We start from the raw sequence: 23,177 nt of genomic DNA on the forward strand, positions 1-23,177 counted from the left end.
CATGAATATTTCACGAACATGCATAGTCTTGGCAGCTTTTTTTAATTTAAAGCCACTCTCCTAAAATAAAGTAAGTAATAAAATGTTTTGATGACACACCAGGCCAGATGTTCTAACATTAATAGAAGAAGGCTAATGTTGCATATTCTGGACCATGAAATTAGTTCAAACTTCTGTATTGCTGATGACCGACGTGATCAGACTTTGGAGTGGAACCTTCTGTGCACGTGTGCTGCGCGCTGTGGAAGGGGAAGACTGTGAAAGCGGAAGGAGGGCAGTTTCGCGTGGTTATCGCAATTGGTTTTCCAGAAGGGGACAGCGCGCGCACACACACGCACGCGCACACACACACACACACACACACACACACACACCAGCCCCGGTGATGCATCCCCGCGCCGGCAACGACACGCATCGTCCTCGCTAGAGTCGTCTTGACTTTAGGATGGTGAAGAAGTCTCTGAACGGCGGGGTTTACCCAACTCAAGCCGAGGAGAAGAAGCACCGCGTGGGCTTTGTGGGACTGGACCCCGGCGCACCCGAATCCAACAGGGATGGGGCGCTGCTCATTGCGGGCTCGGAAAGCACCAAGCGGAGCAGCATCCTCTGCAGACCGAGGCCCAGCATCTCCGCCGGGAGACCCAGGCCGTCGAAGAAAAACGCCAGCTATCGGAAACTGCAGAATTTCTTGTACAATGCGCTGGAAAGACCGCGGGGATGGGCGTTCATCTACCACGCTTATGTGTAAGTCGCGGCCGGGCTTCGACCAAGTATGTTTATTCTGCCGCCGTAGCCTTTTGCTCTGTGATGTTACATGTTTTTTGTTTTGTTTTTTTTGGCGGGGGTGTTCGGGTAAGTCCTGCTGTGAAGTTGTGCGGGTCTTGTGCCTCGCTATGCGCCGATGACGCTCAGATGGCGCATTAAAGGGTTAAGATTTGTCATGTTGCTACAGCCCGATCACTTCCCTTCACCTGCACAACTGCTTTAACTCTCTCGAGGTCGCGCAACTTGTGTCCTGTTGTCTGATAGAGACGTGCAACTGCATGGGGGCGGTGGTGTACACACTGTGTTGATTAGAGTCCCGTGCGGTGCGGCAGCACATGGGAGGGGGTTCAGCACCGCGGCCTGTGGACAGCTCCGCGACTCGTCACTACATCCACTAATGACCGGTGCAGCCCGGCTCTGTACGTGGGGCTGGAGGGGGGTGTGGGCTGTGGGGAGGGGCGGGCTTCTGGATTCCAAAGCCAGAAAACAGTCCGTGAGCAGCTTGGAGTGAGAACCTGATCCCTTTGGCTTCAGCGATGCCGTCATAAATAATTTAGATGGGGGGCCTCCCACCCTCCCCACACAAACACAATTGACAAACCTTGTCCTGAGTCACAATAGACATTAGCTGCAGGTAAGTCTACACATGTTGTAGTTTTATCCCCCCCTTTTGAGGTGGAAGATGCTGTTTATTAGCCTACAAAATGTCTTACTGTTATTTGCCACTGGGCCTGGATCCTTCAGCGCATGCATGTTAACGAGAGGCTGGAACACCACGACGTTAAGGAATTCACTGTGTGCACCACATCCACGCTGCAGACGGCTGAATGCCCAGAAGTGAGACTGTACTAAATGTAAAACCCCACACACTGGGGTAACTTTTGAAATATTCACTGAATACCATGTCAGCTAAAACTCCTTCTTTAACAACAGTGTTTTGATTTTCAATTACCAATGTCGGCCTTAAAGGTAGAGCTAACTTCATAACTGAATCTCGTAAAGGGAGCAGTGGTGCGTTTTCTTGGTTGATACATTGTTTGAATCCAGACTGCACCAAACAAACCGCCTTGAACAGGGGGTCAGTAGCATGTTTGCTGCATCACTCAGAATCTCAAGGAAAGCAGGTTGTGAGTTAGCGTACAATGCTGTCCTCCATGCAGAGTTCACTCTGCCATCCAGCTCGCAAGATGTGCACCTACTCCGTTGGTCTGACCTATACATAATTCATAACCGCCACACGTCATTTAATCTCCTTGGCCTTTTTTTTTTTACTCCCATCCAGCGGGTTTATAAAACTATTGTGTGCTAACTTCAGTTGTATCCTTCCCCTCCTCATTCATTCTCTAGCTTATCTTTGCCACAAAAAACATCCCACACTCGTCCGAGATTCCACTGGATTAAAATCTTGTGCAGCCTGCTGTGACTCTGTTGCAACATTTAGAATTTTTAAAGCTAAAGGACCTGACAAAACCTTTATAGCAGCGGGTCCATCTAACAGCCCGGTGTCAGAATAATTGCATCACGTCACTAGACTCCGTTCAACCTAATTCTGTGAGGAGGCATAATTTGACAGCTTGCTAAAAAAGCCGTTTAATTTGTTGGGTTCTTGTCTCCAGCTACAACCTCGGCCTCCAATAACGCAAGGAAACTGATGCAGAGAATGGGCCTCTGTTTATCTTTAATAGGAGCTTCATTAACGTTATAGGAAGCACGACGGAAATTGACTGGCCTGACCGGTAAAAACTGCAGAGAGGAAAACAAATCAATCAGTGAAAACAATTTGAACGTTCTGTCAACCTTTCTTAAAGTGATTCAGAGAGACAGAATGAGGCCACGTTCCAGTTGTAAACTAATCTGCTGAGCTGGCCAGCTGAAGACAAACTGGCAAAGAAAAAAAAAAAGGGCGAGGACAGTTAGCAGAGGGATGCTGGCAAGCCGCCGCCGTGATCAGCTGGTCTATTTTTCAGAGAAGAGGTGTCCGATGGAAGGTGGAATATGAAGATAAGAGTTTGAACGCACAGTCCTGTAGTTGGCTTATGGAAAGGAATCAATTGTTCTTCCTTTGAGGGTTGAGCCTCTGAAATTTTAATTTGATTTTAATTTGGTTACGATTCTTCAAACAGTTTAATGAATCCTAACCAAATTAAAATGGAAATGTTGTTGGTTGTTGCTATGGGCACAGTAGACATCAGTGGGGGCTGTAAAATATTGCCGCAGCTCACCATCATTGAGTGTAGGGTGGAATTAGCCAGCTGTCTGTAGCTTGTGTGTGTGTGTGAAGCATTAATGTTGGTAAATGCTGCTATTCCACATGCAGAAAGGCTCTTTACCAAACAATCACGTAGAAGATGCAGCGCCGCAGTGCTTGAGTATGACCTAACCTGCAATCATCAGAAGGACACCGTCTTAATGTTGCTCCATATCTGGTAAATGTGGAAATAAGCATTTCACCTTTAAAAGTCTATTTATGCTGCCCCAAGCGCTTTTTGCAGGTTTTAGAAATTATCAATAGAACTTTATCAATAGAGTCTTAAGTTGGGGGAAAAGGTGTGAAAAAGATTCCTCCTCTTGCTTTCTTCTCCCCCCCCCCCCCATCAAAGTCGGGCTTTATTGGCACTGCATTTGCTCGGTGAAATGGCCCCCCCCTTCTTTATATTCTCTCCTCTCGTTCCGCAGTCTAATTTTAGCGTGATGTGTGTCTGGGTAGGCAACGTCATGCTGAGGGGGGCAAATCAATGTTTCTTCATCTGCAGCTCAGGAGGAAATGCAGGTTTTTCTGCTTCCAACAACAGCCCCCCCTCATCTTGATGGATCACGTTCTCAGTGATGGCGCCTGGACTTCTCTGGCAACAAGTGTGTGTGTGTGTGTGTGTGCGTGTGTATTGCTGGCTGTCGCTATTTGTCAACCACATGAGTGAAAGTGAATTTCTCTTCAGTAGTTCTTTGTTAGGGAGTGACGTGACCATCTAGAATCTAGATGGTCTAGATTGCGTAAAAATAGAGCTAAACAGCTGTGTTATGAGACTTGATTGATCCTGGTCTCAAAGACACTTTTTTGAAGGTCTGGTTTCATCTCTCAATCAATCACACTCCTACTGGATTTTATTTTGAGACTGCGGGGATATCCGTGCCTGTGGACAATGTTGTATTTATTAACATCATGTTGGATGATCCATACATACACACACACTTTATACATATATATATATATTCATATGCAGATGCGTTTATCCGTCGCCGTGCCTATAGCCGATGGGGTCCTACCACATCGCAGGCAAACCTCACCTTTGTCCTGCTGCTCTGTGTTCTCTTGGTGTTCTATCTTGTGTGTGTTTGGGGGGGATTAACAATCCTGATGATGAATTGATTAAACTGTAAAAAGCGTCTTTGGGTACTGAATAAAGCGCTATAAAAAGTATTATTAATATTATATTATTATTAATGTCCTCTTTTTGCTCTGCATTTTTTCCCCATCTGTCTGCTAACTGAATGGCTTTGTGCATCCAGAGAGGTAAAAACTCAAAGCTTATTGTTTGACCGACCTCTCCTTCATCAGTAAGTGTCCTCATTAGGAGGTAATGATGAGCGTGCCGAGGTCTGGTTGGGAAAGTTGCACATATGTTGTCAAATTCGACTTCTTTGTCCCCAACATCTCGTTTTTGTGATGACATGTTTTAAAGGTATGAAAAACATATGCTTTTCTTTCGGAATACTTAAATTCGATTAAATTGATTATAAAACAGAACAACTGTTGTTATGCAGCAGACTAACTGAGTGATATCACTCATGCAGACTGGTGGATTTGTGTTTCCTGTATGGTGAAAAAACCCCAAACAATCTTGGTTTCTGGATGATGAAATGACAACTTCGATGTAACAAGTTAAAGGGCTGTTAAAGAGGAGATGTGGAGACACACACGTCATTTGCACCTTCAGAAGGAGTTAAAAGCAGTCTATCAACGGATGGATGGAATTTAGAACCTTAATGTTTCCTGGTAATATGGAGGAGAAATGCCAACTATGGGTACAAGAGCAACCTGTCACAAAGAGACGACCTTGCTTTGAATAATAGATTGTTATTCACTTAATCTGACACAATCTATAATGACTGAAATGCCATCGCACCAGGGACACCTTTCAACAGTTTAATTCAATTTAAAACTGATCAGACAAGCTGCAGAACTATGGCAGAATGTCACAAAAGCTTTGAGAAGCTCCCTTTTATCAAGTAAGCTGACTGATGTGCCATCAGTGGTGTATGAGATGCCAAAAACACACACACAGTGTAGATGGAAAGGAGGATGGCCCAGACTGAACCTGTATTTTTATTGTCTAACTGTCGGCTGTTATGGGCCAACCGCCAAGTCAAATTCCTTGTATGTCTGACATATTTTGGTAATAAATGTTTCCTGATTCCTAAAATATAGAGAACCGGTGCAGCTGCCTCTGCTCACTTGGCAGCTCGTTGTCCCACTGATGAAGAATGATGGCAATATCACGAGGAACGAGCTTCTCTGTGGACTTGTCACACATACAATTCATCCCTGCCGCTTCACTCTGATTGGCTAACGGCAGCTGCCAAGGGTTTGATAACAGAAACTGGCAGCAGGAAATGGGGGAAAAAGGGGTGAGCCGAAGTTCTGGTAAAAGGGAAAACATACAAGTATGACAGCAGAGAAATCTTCATTGTCTGAGCAAAACATTCATTCGTCAACCCTTAGGATCTATGGCATAGAGAATACTCCTCCTTGGACTTGATCATCGCAGACGTGGGTCAGGGTGCTGTCAGCTCGTTCCAATGCACAAATCAATACGTCTTATATATTAACAATAGATGAAATGAAGAAGCACAAGAGTCTTCTCATCCAACTCTGCACTCGTCCACAGCTTCACGGTGCTTTCACGTATTTCACCTCATTGTTGGGGGGGGGTCACTCAGGAGTCATCAGCTTTGATTCAAGCTGCAGGCAGGCAGCTGAATACCAACTGGTCAGCAGACAGTAAAATCCAGTGCGGTTAGCCCAGCATTTAGCCACTAAATTGACTGTCTTCTTTTCAGGAGTTTGTGGAGACTAAACGTGAGGGAACTAAAGGTGAATGTCAACCGTTTCTGCCTCAATCCCAGCCCCAAATCTTTTCAACTCAGCACTTGCTCTGAAAGTCATTAAGTTGCCTCTCTACAAAGCAGCTACTCCACAAAATTATCATTCTGAACATAAGCAACCATTTCATTTTGTTTATGCGTTTGGATTCAACTTTGGCTTTAAATGAAGCTGATTATCTCCACTGATCACGCTTGTCCAACACTGTAGACGGGCTAAATGACATCACTGTAGTGTAGTGTGAGCTTTAATGGGCAACACCTCATCTTGTGCTCAGGAAAAAACGTGATGATGGTATCAGTACTATGATTGTTTTAATGTTAAAAACATCTTTTAACCTCCTGCATTGGGTTTCACCACACAGGCACTTTCCATTAGCTCTGCCCTCTAATCCTTCCAATCTTTTCAGAAGAAAGTCCCAGAGGCCGAAGGCCTGCCTCTCCCTCCACACATCATATGTTATGTTTCATCCATTAGAGCCATGGATATAGATTAGATTTCTTCCATATCGCATCAGTCTCAGAACTATCAGTTATCACTTTTCTATCTCCAGAAAGAATCACATGTTTTAGATCTGTGTATTTTGTATATTTCTACCTGTTTTTTTGTGAGGTGTTTGGTCTATTGCTCAAGTCCAAACATTTGAACGACCTCTGACGTTAACTCCCACCGTACCTTGGAAATGCTGAACCTCACTTACGACTTGGTCGGAGGTCGATACGTTTGCATCGCTCCAGTAAGGAGCTCCTGACTCACACAGCTGGTGGATGCACTCATCCTGTTAAGGATAAGAAGTGGTGCTCAGCTGATGTTACTCTAAGCTCTTCACTCAGGTGATTTCCTGCACCCAATGACAATCACATTAGTTGTGTTCAATGCGTTCAAAATGAACATGTACTCATTTCTTTATATTACTAAGGCTAACTGAGCGGCAGCTGTTTCTGCAGTTTGGCTTCTTGCACTAATGGAGGCTCTGCGGCTCCAAGCATTCATTCAGTCTACAATCCCTTTTAGGCTTCACAGATTGGACAGCAGTTGGTAATCTGTCTTCACAGTATAATACCACTTGCCATCAGCACTGCTGCATATAAAGTCTAACGTAAGAATACAGTTTGTTCAGCTTTAATGGCATCTAGCAGTGCAGATATGTTTTGCTTTTATTCAAGTTTTTTCCCCTTTTTAAAACCAAAGAAAGAGTCCCCAAGCTCTTGACAAAGGTCTATAGCTTATTCAGATAGACAAACTGTTTTACAGAAAGAGACTGTTAGAAGAATAATTAGAAATAGTTGTGCCATTCCTAGAATATTTGGGCTTTAGTTTGGTTGTGTTGCACAAATGCACATGATTATGTGGCTTAAAGGACATCCTGCCAACCTTAGAGCTGTTCTATCCATGTGCTTCTCCAGTGTTCTGAATCTAAAACAGGATCAGACAAATGGAGCAGGGACTAATTAATAAAAACGTTTTTTATTCTCCTATCTCTTCCAGCTTCCTCCTGGTCTTCTCCTGTCTCATACTTTCAGTCTTTGCCACCATCCGAGAGTTCAAAAATAGCTCAGAGAGTGCCTTGTACATCCTGGTAGGTAAAAATTCATTTGCTGCAAATGCGACACACTCCACTTATACTTTCACATCTCACAGTTAACTCCACAATTGTTGCCTTGTCCCACAGGAAATTGTGACCATCGTGGTGTTTGGGGTTGAGTACATTGTGAGGATATGGGCCGCCGGCTGCTGCTGTCGGTACAGAGGATGGGGAGGGAGGCTAAAATTTGCCAGAAAGCCTTTCTGTGTCATAGGTGAGAAGAACAGGACGGGCTTGAGTCATTTCTCTCGCCTTGCTCTCACTAAAGAACATACCAGTGTGTGTGTTTTTTTTTGTCTGTGTCATGGTTGCTTGAGATTTCCAGCGTTGCATTGAAGTTATGCTAAAGACAAGATGAGAAGAGGCTCAGTTGAATTGTCCCACTTTAAAGTTAATTCTGTCCGATTCCATCCATCGTGTGTGTGTGTGTGTTCGCCTGCTCCCCAGAGAATGTGGAGCTCTATGATTGTGTTTGCTCTCTTACCCCCTCCAGACATCATGGTGCTGATCGCCTCAGTGTCTGTGCTGGCAGCTGGATCTCAGGGAAATGTCTTTGCCACCTCGGCCATCAGGAGTCTGAGATTCCTGCAGATCCTGCGCATGCTGCGCATGGATCGCCGCGGAGGCACCTGGAAGCTGCTGGGATCTGTGGTGTACGCCCACAGCAAGGTGACATGACTCACCTGTTATTTCTCTGAAGGTGTTCAGGTGGAGCTGACGTTTTGCTCTAAAGTTTTTGGATCAAAAAGTTGGTATTGGTAGCCAGTCATGGTGTTTAAATTCATGCAGTAGCTGATTAGCAAAATAAATTCACATGCATAAAATAGCATCAAAAAGTAAAATCTAAATTGTATTATCGTGGTTTACATAACATATTGTACTTTACAAAACACTAGTAGCAGGACAAAAATACCTGATTTGTTGAATAATGTTGCAACTACAATCTTTACTACAGAGAGTACTATCCTTTACAGTCTTCTCTTTGATTAATGTTCACTTCCAGCATCTTTTTAGGAGAATAAAGGACCTTGAAAGGGAGGGGGCATGTCCCCACCAGCCCCAGTAGCCACACGGTAATAACAGAAGAATGGGCTGGTGTGCAAAGACTTTTTTCCAACGTCTCTTCCAAGTTACTCTGTCATGCTGCCATATTTTTGAGCTAATGAGCTTTGAACTAATAAGCTGTGGAAAATGTGCAACTGTGGGGAGGTGGGCGCAGGGAGAGAGGTCAGGTTTGCAGCATGCGTTGAGGGAAATAAAGAGGTGCATGAAGTAGAACTTGCTTTGCCACAGAGGGCATGTGACTCACACAATCATGTCCAGTATTATGTCCTCAAGGCCTTTTTCTTTTCAAAACCAATCTACAAGGCTCATATCCCTGTGTTTCAAGGCATTGTAGATGACACTTTATTACTTTGCATTCCCTGATGCTCACTGTATTGATTTCCCCTGTAGGAGCTCATCACCGCGTGGTACATTGGCTTTCTTTGTCTCATCCTGGCTTCATTCCTGGTTTACTCAGTGGAAAAGGAGTCAAATGACGAGTTTGAGACCTATGCTGATGCTCTTTGGTGGGGTCTGGTAAGACCGGAATTGATACAAGAGACTACAGCATCCACATTAAAGTTAAAGAAAAAACTGTGATGTTATATTACTCACGTTATGTCAACTTATTTTTAAAAACATACAAACCTGTACCACACCATTTGAATGAGGGGGTAACTTTATTTTCATTAGATCACTCTCACCACCATTGGTTATGGGGATAAGGTTCCGAAGACCTGGAATGGACGCCTGCTGGCAGCAACATTCAGCATGATTGGGGTGGCCTTCTTTGCTCTCCCCGCTGTAAGTAGGAGGGATTGTTAGAGGTACCTTGAACACAGTCTTGTCAGCTTAAAATGCTGATCGTGCATCTTTTTGTCCATTCATCTTTTTCAATTATGGTGAAAAGCACTTGCACTGCTGTGGTCTTACTGCACTGCAGCAAACACGTTAATTCTATTACCTTTCTGCAGGAAAGACCCAGCAGAATGAATATGTGTAGTAGTGTAGAGTATGTATAAATATATGTATATAATTGTTTGGGTGGGATATTGGTTTAACCTGTGAAGGGTCTACTTTTCTGACCAGTAGCCTTATAAATATGCATCAACAATCAAAGCAGATACATAGAACTGTCTCAGTGAACCTGTAGCACTGAAACAGAAAGACCACTTAACATGATAATGTGCATCAAAGCCACCTAATAACTTTAATGTCTTTTTATGATTCGATAGTCATCGGAAAAAAGGAAGCACTAAGTGAACTACAGTGTGATGTATTCCATTTCTCCTTTGTGGTGCTTTGACTGTAGAAATGAGCTGAAAGCTTTCTCTGAATCCCAAAAAAACACAGCTCATTTTCCCCTTTTCCTTTGAAGATATCAGACCCAGCTGTTCGCTTCTAGTGACCACCGTAGACCTGATCAGTGCTTCACGCATAAAAAAACAAATTGGATTGCTGCAGCAGCGCTCTGTTAATGACCTTTTCACACAACATTTGCTCTCCCATTTCTATCACCCCAAAGCTGTGGAGACATGTGAATATCTGTGATATTGCATAGAGCTTTTTGTTGGATTTGCTCACTGCTCTGCTCTTGGAGGGTTCTTCTTCTGTAAGATGACGAAGCATTTGCCACTCCGACTTCTGTCCGGCAGTCGTCAATAAGGCAAACTGATCCCTTTATGTGCCGCACTGAATCTGCACAGGGCATCCTGGGCTCTGGCTTTGCCCTCAAAGTCCAAGAGCAACATAGGCAGAAACATTTTGAGAAGAGGCGTAATCCTGCAGCAGGCCTCATACAGGTATACTGATTTTTGTTTTGTTTAAACCCAATCACCAAATTTGTGCCGCTGACAAAGAGGAAAAAAAAAATGCTATTACTTCTTCATCCAGGCTACGTGGAGGTTTTATGCTACCAACCTGTCCCGCACAGATCTACTGTACACCTGGGATTTCTACGAGCAGACTGTAGCTGTCCCAATGTACAGGTATGTGATCGGACTGTCTGAATAGTGCATCAGTTACCTATTTGAATATGTGTTTTCTCATGTCACACTGGGCCGCTGAGTGACAAACACACATACCCACATAGGATCAGACGCTGCAGCCCGTTGTGCACAATCACAAGCTGTTGTGGCTTTTCACTTCCTGCTCTCAGGTCCGAGCCATTTTACAGGGGGAGGAGGCTGATGTATTGCAGGGACAATGCTCTTCAAAAGACAAGCTTGCACCGGCTACTTTGTGAAATCATCGAATCATTCATCAGTCTGACTTTTTGAATCAGCAAATAGGCAGCAGTGCTAGTGGGGGGGGGGGGAAATGGCTGCACGTCCAGTTTCATTCCAGTAAGAATTTGGGGTTAAAAGGTAATGATCAGCAGAATAGGTGACTGCCAAATTAAATGCTTTCGAGGGCCCGGCGGTGAGTTTTAAACTTCCAACACTGACTCAGAGAAAGTGACTTGACATAAATGCTCTTGTGTTTTTATCCCAGACTTATTCCACCTCTGAATCAGCTGGACCTGCTGAGGAATCTAAAGGGCAAGACATTCAGGTATACACATGACAGAGACAAAACTGATGATGATGTTGATGATCTCATGATGATGCATTTGAGATGCTGGTAAGGGGATTTCTCAGCATTATTGGTGAAGCACTATTCCCTGTGTAGAATAGACATTAATAGAATAATCATCAAAGATGTAGAAAGTTTCTCCAAATTTGCAGGAGCACAAATTTCAAGGCTCATGAACAACTTTCTTTTGCTGCACAAAATTATATACAGGCCTGTAAATGATTAGGATTTGTGTTGATATTCTTTTTTACTTGGACAATAAGTCCAAGCGACAATGGTGTACATGGTGGATAATTTACTAAATTGAAGATTTTGTGAAGAACTAAATATCTAAAACCTTGTTTCTGATGCCCTGAAACGTTATTCAAAAAAGTTATTATTCACATTAACATAAATATTTTTGGATTATAGCAATTTTTTGACGTAGCATTGAGCATCTTGACAGCACGACCATAACAACACGTGAGCCACGTGCACCGTGTCACAGCTGGTGTCCTCTCTCCTCACAGGAAGGAGTCCCAAACGGAAACCTCTCCCAGGTCTGTGAACGCCTCGTATCTCTCTTCTCTCTTCACCTGCCCCCGTTGGCTTCTCTTCAAGTCTGCTCTTAGCTGCTGCTGACGGACTCTTCTTGGGGGAGTGTGTGCACACTATATCTGTGTGTGTGTGTGTGTGTGTGTGTGTGTGCGCATCTTTGTGCATTGAGGGTTAGGGTAAGTCCTGCGTGTCAGTTGAGGATGCAGCTGTGTGTGTGTGTGTGTGTGTGTGTGTGTGTGTGTGTGTGTGTGTGTGTGTGAAGGCAACTCCTTCAAGAACGGTCATGCTGCATTGGCTCACATGGTGCTCAAAGATCAGCTGACATTGGCCTCACTCCCGCTCACTCAAGTCGGCTTCCACTCAAGCTGTTCTTTAACGTTCGATGCTTGATTTTGTGAGCACATTGTTTTCGAGACAAAGAACCAAGTGAAATTATTGACAATGTGGTAACACTTAATCATGACTTTGGATTCATTTGCATATTTGTACATGCCAGTGGGCATTTGAAGGCACATCATTTATGATATGTGACTGGTTGCAAATGAATTAAAGTGTTCGATGCATCACAGTATGGCACACACTGCTGTTTGTGTGACTGTATCCACTGCTACTATCTTTTTGTGTCTCCTCTACTGCCCGCCACTCCAGTAATGAAAATGCACACAAAGACAGACTTTGCGGGTGCTGTCCGAGAACTTTTAGGTATAGTTTTGCAATGCAAGTCTGTGTCCTTCCTCTCCCACCTCCGTTCCTCTCGCTCTTGAATTAATCACAAGGAAAGGTTGAGGATTCACTGTATCAGGAGGGTTCTTAACATATGTCACTTAGAAAAGAAAATACATTTTGATAGGACTTGATACAGTGTGTTTCTGTCAGTGATCATGAGAGAGCTAATGGACACACAGCTTTAATGGTGCATAGATGTACATCCATGTTTATAGTCACAGTTGATTTATGGTTTCTGCTTAGTAACGACTTTATGCTGTTGATTTGCTTGCGGTTTTGTTTGTGCCTAATCATCTCTTCTGTTCAGGAGGCAATGTGCATATTGCCGAATGCGTTTCCTTTGACCGATTCCCGTGCATCAGGCCGAGCGCACAGTACGATGGCGGATTATTTTGCACGATTTGTGTTCACTTTTTTGCATACATTCTCTCCCTTTTTTGAGGCGTGCGCTGTCACTCTGCTTCCCGCGCATGCTTGCTCGTAGCTCCCTGCTGCTTGCGTGACCCGCCGAATGCTCCACTATGTTGGTATGTGGCCATGGCTCCTTCTGCTGTAGGACATTGCACCTTTTTGCGTTTCTGCTGAGGTAAGATTTACCGTCACGTCAGTGATGAATTTGTCAAATTCCCAAGATTATAGCAGTAGGATGATGGCATTGAGTTCAAGATAGTAAAGATAGATGCTGTTAAAATAAATCTGACATGGTTACATTTGCCTCTTCAAGCCGGAAGGCCAGCCTGAAGGACAAGGTGTTCCCAAGTCCCTCCAAGGCTCCCATGGCCAAGGGGAAATCCCAGTCTCCCGGGGTGGAGGACGGGGCCGAGGCGAGTCCCGGCAAAGTGGACAAGAGCTGGAGCTTCGCCGACAAGAGCCGAGGGCCGAAGCACTCCTTCAGGGCCCGAGGTAGCACTTCGAGGCAAAACTCTGAGGGTGAGGGAGCTTACTCCTGCTGCTTCAACTGCTTCAACTACCGCTGTTTCAGGAGTAGCACACGCCAATCGTTTGCAGTAGAACAAGTGCTCTACTTGCTGTATAGTTGCATACACGTTGAGGTGGAAAGTCATTTAAACCTTCACAACACCCTTTAAACAGTTTGCATCTGTTTAAAGAAATAGCTTTGCATTTTCTGGGGGAAAATGATTATTCGCCTTCCTCCTGAAAGCAATGGATAGATCTCTGTTTTTAGGAGGAGGAGTTGATGGCACTTAATTGGTTTACAATTAAGCCGTTATATCTCATTGCGCTGTTGTTATATTCTGTGATCTCTCCCGCATGCATTCAATCATACGAGGAAGACCGGCTAAAGCCAGCGTTTCCGCATTGTCCCAAAGAGACAGAGGTCTCTAACATCCTAATGTTGGTATTGGACTTGCACGCCCACATCTTCATCCAAACAGATGTCGCCGTTTTTTTGCCTTTTTGTCAAAATATTTGAACCAATTTCTATTGTTTTGTTGTTTTCTTCTTACGCTTCATGGCATGTTAAAGTGCTGATTGAAATGCAGGACGAAGGCTTTGGACTGAAGAGTTCTCCAGGTCAGACAAGTCAACGTGACATGTCTTCACTTTAGACTGTGAGGTACTCAGTGATGCCGAGCTGTAAATTTCAACACATAAGTCACATGAAATTGACAAGAAAATGCTGTTTGGTGCGTGCAAATATAATAGAAGAGAGAGCAGTTTTTCAAACATGAATCAGAAATCATTCAGTGTCCTCCACCTGTTTCATGTTTGGAATCGATTTGTCTGCCATTGTCATCTTGCAAAACCCCATAACAGCTCTTTCCCCATGTCTCTCCTCTCTCTCTCTCTCTCTCCCTCTTTGCAGCAATTGAAGGTTTAATAAGTAAGACATTGGGATACTACTGTGTTGCTTGGGTTTAAAAGGAGGGAGGGGGGGTACTCAAAAGAAAAGTCAGCTACACTGGTCTGAGAAGCCTGCATGTTGAAATCTGCTGGGATTTATTTCACTTGACATGAACCCTTTTTTGTTTGTATTTCCTTCCAACGAGTTTTCCTGCTCCAACGATGACTGAATACTGAAGCATGGCATTAGCTAAGAACAAGCATGTGTTACTGTAATGAAAGGAGGCTCAGTCAAGAAGATTACAGTATTGATCTGCATTAGAATCAGGGCGTGCTGATTGTGGGTTCAGTTCAAGTGGTGCCAACAAGATAATCACAAAATTCTCCCGGAGACAAAATGCCCAAAAGCACCAATTTATGTTGCATGAAGAGAGCTCTCACTTTCCCAGAACCTCTTCCAATTTCTGTTAGACAGCGATTAGGCCTTGACTCCTTTGCCTATATGCAATATGTTTCTAAATCTATGGATTACAACACTAATCCAGACTGTACTTGGTGGTGGGAAGAGAGTACTTGTCCTTAAAGGATTCAGTGAAGCTTTATCCTTCAATTCTGCATCAAGTTCTTTTTTGTTCTCCGTTGTCACGCAAAGCCTGCTCACCACACCAACTATGTGGCTAACTGGATCGAAACCAACTCGCTAATGGAATCTTGCACCTCCTTAAAGCTTAAAGCAACAGCCCCGGCTTTGCTTCTGCTGTGGAGATGAATAATGCTTTAAGAGTGCTCCTGTCTTTGCTCTGTAGAGGCCAGCCTCCCTGGGGAGGAAATTGGCGATGATAAGAGCTGCCACTGTGAGTTTCTCTCTCAAGAATTACCACCAGGCCTGAGGGTGACAATAAGAGCGATCTGGTAAGGATTCGCTTCATTACCAAATTTGAATGAGTGAATTTGAATGATTCTGCTTCTACTTTGGCAATTAGGTTTTTTGTTCATGACTAACCATCGATGGTGCAGACTTTATTAGATGTGATGATGTTTAAGGATGACTTTGCTTTCTTTTGTAGCTCAGGGAACACGTTACATCACTAAAAATAAGTGTGAGAGGGTAATAAGTCAGACAATAATAAAGCTTCAATAACTAAAACGCAGGTCAGGTAAACTAAATGAAACCAAAATGAAAGTAGTTGGTAAAATACTGCCAAAATGGTTTGTTGTGACCAAAACAGGACTTTTTTTAAATTTAACTTTGACCTTGAAGCTCAGATCTCACAAATAATTTTGATGTTATTTTAACCAAAAATAAGGCCAAAATGATGACATCAAGAGACAGTTCATTCTTGACCTTTGACCGAGTAGTTTGACAAAATGTTCTTAACTCAAGGTCCACTTATTTGTTTTTTCATCAACACACAAACATATCTAACATTGTTAGTAGGTGGAGTTGGCTCAGTTGGGGGGTTTATAACCACCTGAGAAAATATGAAGGACCACGAGGCGTGTCTGAAGGAAAAAGCTTTTGGCCTTAGGTTGAGATTTTTCCAACTATTGAAGTAATTTCCAAGTTGTAATGAATCATAACAGATATAACAGATTTTCACATCGACTTTTTCAAGACATTTATAAATAAAAAAAAGAATGAAATCTGAATTGCTTTATGCTGGTTATGGGCCATTGTTATTAACTAATGTTTTTAAAACAAAAGGCCAGCTCACGCCTTAAAGGATGTGTCCTCTCTCAGTGTCATGAAGTTCCTGGTGTCGAAGCGGAGGTTCAAAGAGAGCTTGCGGCCTTACGATGTGATGGATGTGATCGAGCAGTACTCTGCAGGTCACCTGGACATGCTGTCCCGCATTAAGAACCTGCAGTCCAGGCAAGTGAACCTTTTCTGTACAGCCCTTAGCAGTTTAAATCTGACCCGCGCTCATTTCCAGGTCGTCTAAAAGTGAGCAACTTTCACTTTGACCCTAAATGCCTGGGTGGATGCCGAGGACGCCTTTTTAGGTCATTTGTTTGGTTCAATAGGAGCTCCGTATAAGAGCAAATGTGGGATTCAGCAAATCAATGTTGGTGTTTTTGCTGGATACAAACATGTCGTGACACATAAGTCATCGATTCGCCTGTTCCATTTTGTCCGCCGACATGTGTTGTATTCAGATCTCAGTGTTGCGTCTGTAACATTTCTTTATTCAAATACGATTCACTCCTTCAGCTTTGTCACCAAATCATTTTAGATCCTGTCTTAGTCTGATCATGTTGTTTTACCTCCGGCGAGTTGGCTCCTCACATTTTGATCCCTCGAAAGGTTTAACCTGTAGAATGAATATATTCCAACAGTGAAATACATGCGCTCCTCATCTAACGAAGCAAGTCACCGTATGTCTCGTGTGTTCTCCATAGCTGATGTGATTCCCAACGTTGCTTCACTTTGCATTGCGCTCATATCGTCTCTGTGTGCCTTGCCAGGATAGATATGATTGTGGGCCCCCCGGCCCCATCAACACCTCGCCAAAAGAAGTCCACTGAAGGCCCTAGGTTAGGTTAATAGACGGCTGGAATGACCCTTTCACCAGCATTATGCTCTTTACACCACAGCCCAAATATCGCGGCAGTTACGTGCTACCTTATTGTTTTGATCGACAGAACCCCTTTTGAGTTGAAGCCACAACAACTGCCTCACTTAGTGACACACGCTGGGATGAAGATAAAAACGTGTATCAACTAGAATGGAGACAAGAGATGGATAAATAAATGCAACATTTAGATGTTGTGCAGCCACTCTAGCACTTATAACATTTTAAATCAGGTGCTATCATAAAAAAGGCAGAGAAAAGGCCTCCCGCAACTTTTCTCACTGAACGTCGTCAATGAGCCGAGTCGCGTGGCCCCACTCAACAGGGGTTTGACAGTGCTAGATGCTTGCTCTCACACTGGAGAGACAGAAGGAGAGCTCCCCCTCGAGGAGGCAATGGAAATGAAGCATGAAGCGCAACAACAGCATGCCAAGTGGTGCAGTCACCCAAGACAAAATGTTGCCCCTCTCGTTGCTCTTTGTCTCATTAAAGACCGCCTGACCTCATGGTGCATGCCCTCACACTATCAACTGGGTATCCACACTGTGTGAAGAAACCTAGGCCGCCATTCATTCATTCATTCATTCATCCCAAACACACTCGTGGCTTGATGAGTATCGTCACCATCAGCGCTTTCTTTAGCTAATTCTCATGTCACGGTCGTAACTTCATTTTGGCATCATGAACTTCTTAAGATGAAACCCATGTGGCAGAACATGGGTTATATATAATATCTGATCATTCTCTAAATGCTAGAGTGGACCAGATAGTTGGTAAAGGGCCTAAACCCGAGGGAGACGCTTCAGATGACCAGAGCATGATGGGACGTCTGGGTAAAGTGGAAAAGCAGGTATGGATGTTTCCTCAACGCGTGTATCGCTGTGCGGGTTTTGCTTTACACCTTTTCCACGTCGCGTATGTCTTTCGCTCTCCATAAAGGTGGTCTGCATGGACAGGAAACTGGATTTCCTGGTCCACGTGTATGTGCAGCGCATGGGCATCCCTCGTTCGGAAACCGAGGCCTTTTTCCACTCCAAGGAGCCGTACCCGGCCCCGCCTTACGACAGCCCGGAGGAGAGCAAGCGGGAGAAGGAGGCCGAGGAGGCCGTGAAGGAGGAGGAGAAGGAGTTGCAGACGTGCTCTGTACCAGCCGTTCCGTGCTCTGATGGGTCTTCGGAAAAGAAAGATCCTCTGCTGGGTCGCTGCGTGTCCAGTTTGGTGGGCACCCCCTCTGGCAGCCACAGCCGCCCCTCTACGTCCTGGCAGCACCAGCTGCAGCACCCCCTCAGCCAGCCCGCCTGGAACAGCAGCGTGGCCAACACCCCTTCACCGGTCGCCGGCAGTGCCGATCACTCGCCCAACCCGTTCCGCCTTCCGCCTCCGCCTGCTCCGGTCTACGACCGGCCCTCCCGCGGCAACGGCAGGGAGGGCGGCTCCCGGAGCAGGAGGCGCCACAGGAGGCGGCAGCGGGACGCCGTTGCTTTGGAGAGCGACACGTCCCTGTCCATCCCTTCCGTTGACCACGAGGAGCTGGAGCGCTCTTTCAGTGGTTTCAGCATCTCGCAGGCCAAGGAGGACTTCTTTGGGCCTTCGTTCTTCGTGGGCTCAGGAGCCGGAGGAGGGACTGATGCCGCAGCTGGACCGGCACTCTGCGCCAGGGTCAGACCCTTCATTGCAGAGGGGGAGTCAGACACAGACTCTGACCTCTACGCTCCCTCCCCGTTGTCCTTCACTGGAGAGGTGTCATGTGGAGACACGGCATGGCCCGGCATGAAGTAGGCCACGAGAAGACATATCAGGAGCCAAATGACTGATGCTGCTGTGGATGCCATTACAGTCTATTTTAGGATAAGTAAATGGTAATGATTAGAAGTTCATTACTGAGGAGGGTAACGAAATGTAAACTAAAGACGCGTCCTTCGTTTTTTTTGTTTTTGTTTCTGATCCAAACACTTAATTACAGTTGCATTGAATCTACCAAGATCTTGGTTAATCCCCAAATACTGGCCATTTCTTTCTTATTTATTCATTGATAATGAAAGGTACAAAAAGTCCAGATGGGTGAATATGATTTAAGACTACAGGAACCTTTCAGTCTCACCACATCGTTAGCAGAGTGTCTTGATATATCTTATATACCTATGAATGATTTGAGGTGTTTCAATGCCCAAACTTTAGCTATGATAATCAATTAGATTCTTGCAGAGAAAAAAAAGAAATATGCTTGCTTTTCAGCATCATTAATTGAGCCTTGTGTTCACCAAGTACTGCAGGTGAGCTCCCTTCGAAGCATTGAAGGTTCTTCCCATTTGATAAACCAGTGAAGCTGCTGCATGTTATGTTAAATAGTTGGAGCTGTGTTAAGCTAGCTACAAAACCAGACTTATCTGTACAAACAGAAAGGTGAACAAGACAAGAACATGTGTGCATGACAGGTTTCAATCTAACATACGTTCCCTTTTTGCTAAGGCTTTAAGTTCCGATCAAAATAAATGCAGCCCAAGCTTGCTGATCCAATGTTTGTCTTTGGAAAAATAGGTCCAGAAACATATATCCACATCAAATGCAAAGGCAGATGTTTAATGTCACATATGAAAAAAAGGACATGTTTAATCAGGTGCTGGACATTAACAGCATATCTTTTTTTTTGTTATTCTACATCATGCAGTTGGAGTGTTTAAATAATATTGGACACTTACTCATATGTAAAGGTATTGAGCCTGTGATGCACATGTCAGTCTGACACTGCTGCTGTGTCAGTCCTGCACTAAATGGGGCGAACGCAATAAAAAGCAAGGAAGGCAATTGAGAACCAACATCAACATGGCCTTAATTTTTCACACCAATATTCATTGTTTTGTAAGTTAATGAATTTGCATTTTTAAGTGTTATTACAGGAGCCTTTGGCTTAAGAGCAGTTGTTGATACTGATACTGTTTTATTCACTAATAATGCTAAAAGCATGGGATTGGGACATCTGAAGCATGAACAGTTATTGTTACCTTAATACTAACCCAAGTCGTAGCAAATAGGACATTCCTCCACATTCTTTTTTATTTTAACTGAAAATATGATTTAGTAAACATTGTTTCACACAAGCTACACAAGCCATTTTTGTTTCTTTTTCCAGAAAAGAAGAAAAACATCTGCTGGTATGTTTTCTACAACCCAAAGGAAGGACCCATAGGGTTTTAGCAGCCACAGTAGCTTTCAATTCAACATCACCATGCAACAACATTGACATCTTCTTAAATAATAAAACTTTGTACATCACTGAAAACCATCTCTTTGGTCTCTATCAATGCAGGGGCATGTCCCGCTATGACGTGGTGTAACTGTGGCAATGTGTCAGTAGATGGCAACCAAGAGCTTCAGCTGAGAGGGTTGCTGTCACAGTAAAACATAGAAAAGTTGAGGATGGATAGATAGACAGGTGGGTGGACTGAGATATGGAGGGATGAATGAAAGAGATAGATACCCTCCAATCCAAATGCTGGACTTATTAATGACATAAAACATGTACAGTGCAATTTATCTACAAAGCATTAATGAAGGATTAATTAATCATGAATAACACCCTTCATCTATCTCGCTTTATAAAGGCTGATGTATCAGAAAAAAAGGAAAATGGAATAGCTTACACACAATATGCTGTAACCTGACAGCAGGGATTTGTTCCCATTCAGCCACTGGACTGTTAGTGAGGTCAGACACTTGTCAGATGGGCAATGCGGCCTTGCTTGGACTTCATCCCAAAGGCTTTTGATGGTTTTGAGGTCAGGTCTCTGCAGGTCATTCATGATCTTGGCCATCAAGTTTTAAAAAAACATTTATTTTATTTTTGAAAGGGCCCACTCCAAAACGTTAGATCGACTAAATGCATAATGAGTTATATCAAATTCAAGTCAATTCAATCCATTTTATTAAGTTTGCCTCAGGGGGCTTTAACGTCTGTACACATGCAACGTCCCCTGTCCCTCGTATCCCCAAACTCCCTCAAAAATAGACATTGAGAAAATAGGAAGGAACCTTAGGGAGAACGGCTGAGGAGGGATCCCTCTCCCGGTGTGATGGAATGTAAAGGATGTCATGTGTAAAGAATGAACAACGTGAAATATGTACAATACGTTCAATGCATATAACAGTTATGACTCTCAGATGTAACCACCATCTGCAGAAACCTGTGGGGAGGCACAAAGATTTCATGAAAGAAACAAAGCGGGTAATGTTGGATCATGATAGTTATGCATAGCTATGCCATTAATAATAATAATGATGATAGCAGCAGCAGCAGCAGCAGCAGGTGTCAGCAAGGCCATGGCAGGAGGCAGGAACGGGGTCCAGATAGATCCATGGAAACCTGTGAGGCGAGAAAGCACAAGAACTCCAGGGGAGATGCTGAATTAGTGAGATGTGAATTCTTACAGAAGGAGGGAGAGAAGAGGACAGAAGAGCTCAGTGTGTCCTAGGTAGCCTCTGGGCAGTCTAGGCCTACAGCAGCTTATCTAAGGGCTGGTCCAGGCTGACCCGAGCCAGCCCTAACTATGAGTGTTATCAAAGAGCAAAGTCTAAAGCTTTATCTTAAATGAGCTGACTGTGTTTGTCCTGTGGACTTAAAGTGGAAGCTGGTTCCTCAAAAGAGGAGCTTGATAACTGAAGGCTCTGGCTCCCATCCAACTATTAAGACTCCAGGAACAAGTGATCCAGCATTTATGGAGCGCAGCTGTAGTCGGGAAGTATGGTATTATAAGCTCCTTAAGATAAGACGGTGCCTCACCAGCTAGTACCTCGTAGGTGAGGATAAGAACCTTAATGATATTCTTGATTCAGTGCAGAGAAGCTAACACAGGAGTTATATGATCCCTTTTATTAGTTCCTTTTAATTCAGGTGCTCCAGCATTCGGAATAAACAGGAGAAGCTTAAGAGACTTGATAATAAAAAGTTTCCGCCCAGTTTGCTTCAAGTTGCGAATTCAAGGCAGTAGAAATTCAAAAGTTATTTGCCAATGGTTCGACAAGAGAGGGTTCTGTGGGGCAGAAGGAGTCTCTTCAGTGTTTATTATGTGTTGGGTGAGTCACTGCTCTGATGGCAGCATAGTCAAGTGTGTAAGACTGCAACTCTGCTTCCTGGTCTGACCTCTGGGTTTTCATGGATTAGGTCCACTAAGAACCAGGGGTCATATGTGTTGAAATGAGATCATCTCCATCCAAAGTGGGATGTGTGATGTCACTCCTAATCAGACTAGGCTCTCCCCGAAACAACTTCCAGTGCTCAACCTTGACAACCAGCCTCAGAATGATGGCACAGGGCTATAAATGTTGTTGCTGAACAGGTTTGGAAGACTGCCAGAGAAACCTACGGGGTCCGACATTGTTTTAGTGCATGTTCACACCGTACGGTATTTGTACATAAATTTGGCCATAGACAAGATGACACCACTGCAACGCTATACGTCAGCGAATAAAAACGGTTGATTTATTCATTGCTTTTGCCTGAGAGATTTTATTTAACAAGCTATTTAACAACAATTGGCTAATGCCAGTGAAACGGCAAAGGAGCCATTCCACACCACACACTCAGCCCCGGGTCTGCCAATTTGTTAAGGGTGTGTGCGTTTTAGCTTGAAAGGGTGATACAAATTGGAATTGATTCAATCATAAAAGTATTTACTCGTATTTACTCTCATTCAAACGTGGGGAATTCCAGATGTCTTGATCAGCCAAAGCAAAGTTTAGAGGTAAAAAAAACACAGCAGGGGAAAGATTTTTACATCTATTCGGGAGGGATTATTTTATTATATCCTCATATAACCACGGTGGACAGGCTCAGATTTTTGAGCCAAAACGAATCACAACCAATTTAAATTCCTCTGGGTTGTCATTTGGAGTGTTGCACAACTACAACAATAAGGCGAATCCTTGGAGCCTTGCACGTAGCATTGATTCAAAGATGAGAAATTTAACTTTAAACAATGTATCATGAGATAGAGTTGGGAAATTGGCCATCTGCTGATGAATGACAAGACCCAACAATCAATGAACCCATTAGAGACCCGGTTCTTACGGGGGACCTATCGAGCGAGAGGCCGAAAGCAGACAGACACAGCATTTTGGTAATGGACCATAGGGTTCACCACCGAGGGCACCGACAGGAACGCAGAACTCAGCCTGTGCAGCGACGCACACTTTCCATTCTGGCCTTTCACAAGAAAATAATGACACAGAATTAATGTGCCAGAAATTCAAAAAATAAATGTCCTCCTCTTTTGTGTTCTGTGTTGCTTTACTGCTTTACAGCAGCAAATGGTCACCAGAAGGGATTTCTAACTACTACTCTCGTCATGTGTGGAGCTGTAACTTAAATATTATATGATACGTGGGTCAGTTGTTTCGAAATATGACACATTTTCAGTTCTGGGTCAACACCATTGTAAAAAAAGGAGAAAAAAGTCTGGAATCCATATAT

The 23,177-nt window shown here is 43.9% G+C and overlaps 1 protein-coding gene across 7 annotated transcripts; it reads left to right on the forward strand.

Moving 5' to 3' along the window:
• Positions 1-222: 222 nt before the first annotated feature.
• kcnq2a (potassium voltage-gated channel, KQT-like subfamily, member 2a) lies at positions 223-22,689 on the forward strand. 7 transcript variants are annotated; one of them, XM_037480988.2, is made up of 18 exons: positions 226-744; positions 7,355-7,445; positions 7,539-7,665; positions 7,945-8,120; positions 8,907-9,032; positions 9,189-9,299; positions 10,202-10,297; positions 10,389-10,483; positions 10,989-11,048; positions 11,579-11,608; positions 12,255-12,308; positions 13,057-13,262; positions 13,821-13,868; positions 14,161-14,178; positions 14,945-15,050; positions 15,880-16,011; positions 17,468-17,561; positions 17,651-22,689. In XM_037480988.2, exons 1-18 carry the CDS (start codon positions 446-448, stop codon positions 18,488-18,490), a joined length of 2,709 nt encoding a protein of 902 aa, XP_037336885.2. In that variant the 5' UTR covers positions 226-445; the 3' UTR covers positions 18,491-22,689. The 7 variants fall into 7 exon arrangements, 6 of the variants coding, with proteins under 6 accessions (XP_037336890.1, XP_037336885.2, XP_037336886.2 ...); XM_037480989.2 differs by lacking the exon at positions 13,821-13,868; XM_037480990.2 differs by lacking the exon at positions 12,255-12,308 and having other exon boundaries at positions 227-744.
• The last annotated feature ends 488 nt before the right edge of the window (positions 22,690-23,177 follow it).

The sequence above is a fragment of the Pungitius pungitius genome, chromosome 1 (assembly GCF_949316345.1).
Source record: "Pungitius pungitius chromosome 1, fPunPun2.1, whole genome shotgun sequence".
NCBI lineage: Eukaryota > Metazoa > Chordata > Actinopteri > Perciformes > Gasterosteidae > Pungitius > Pungitius pungitius.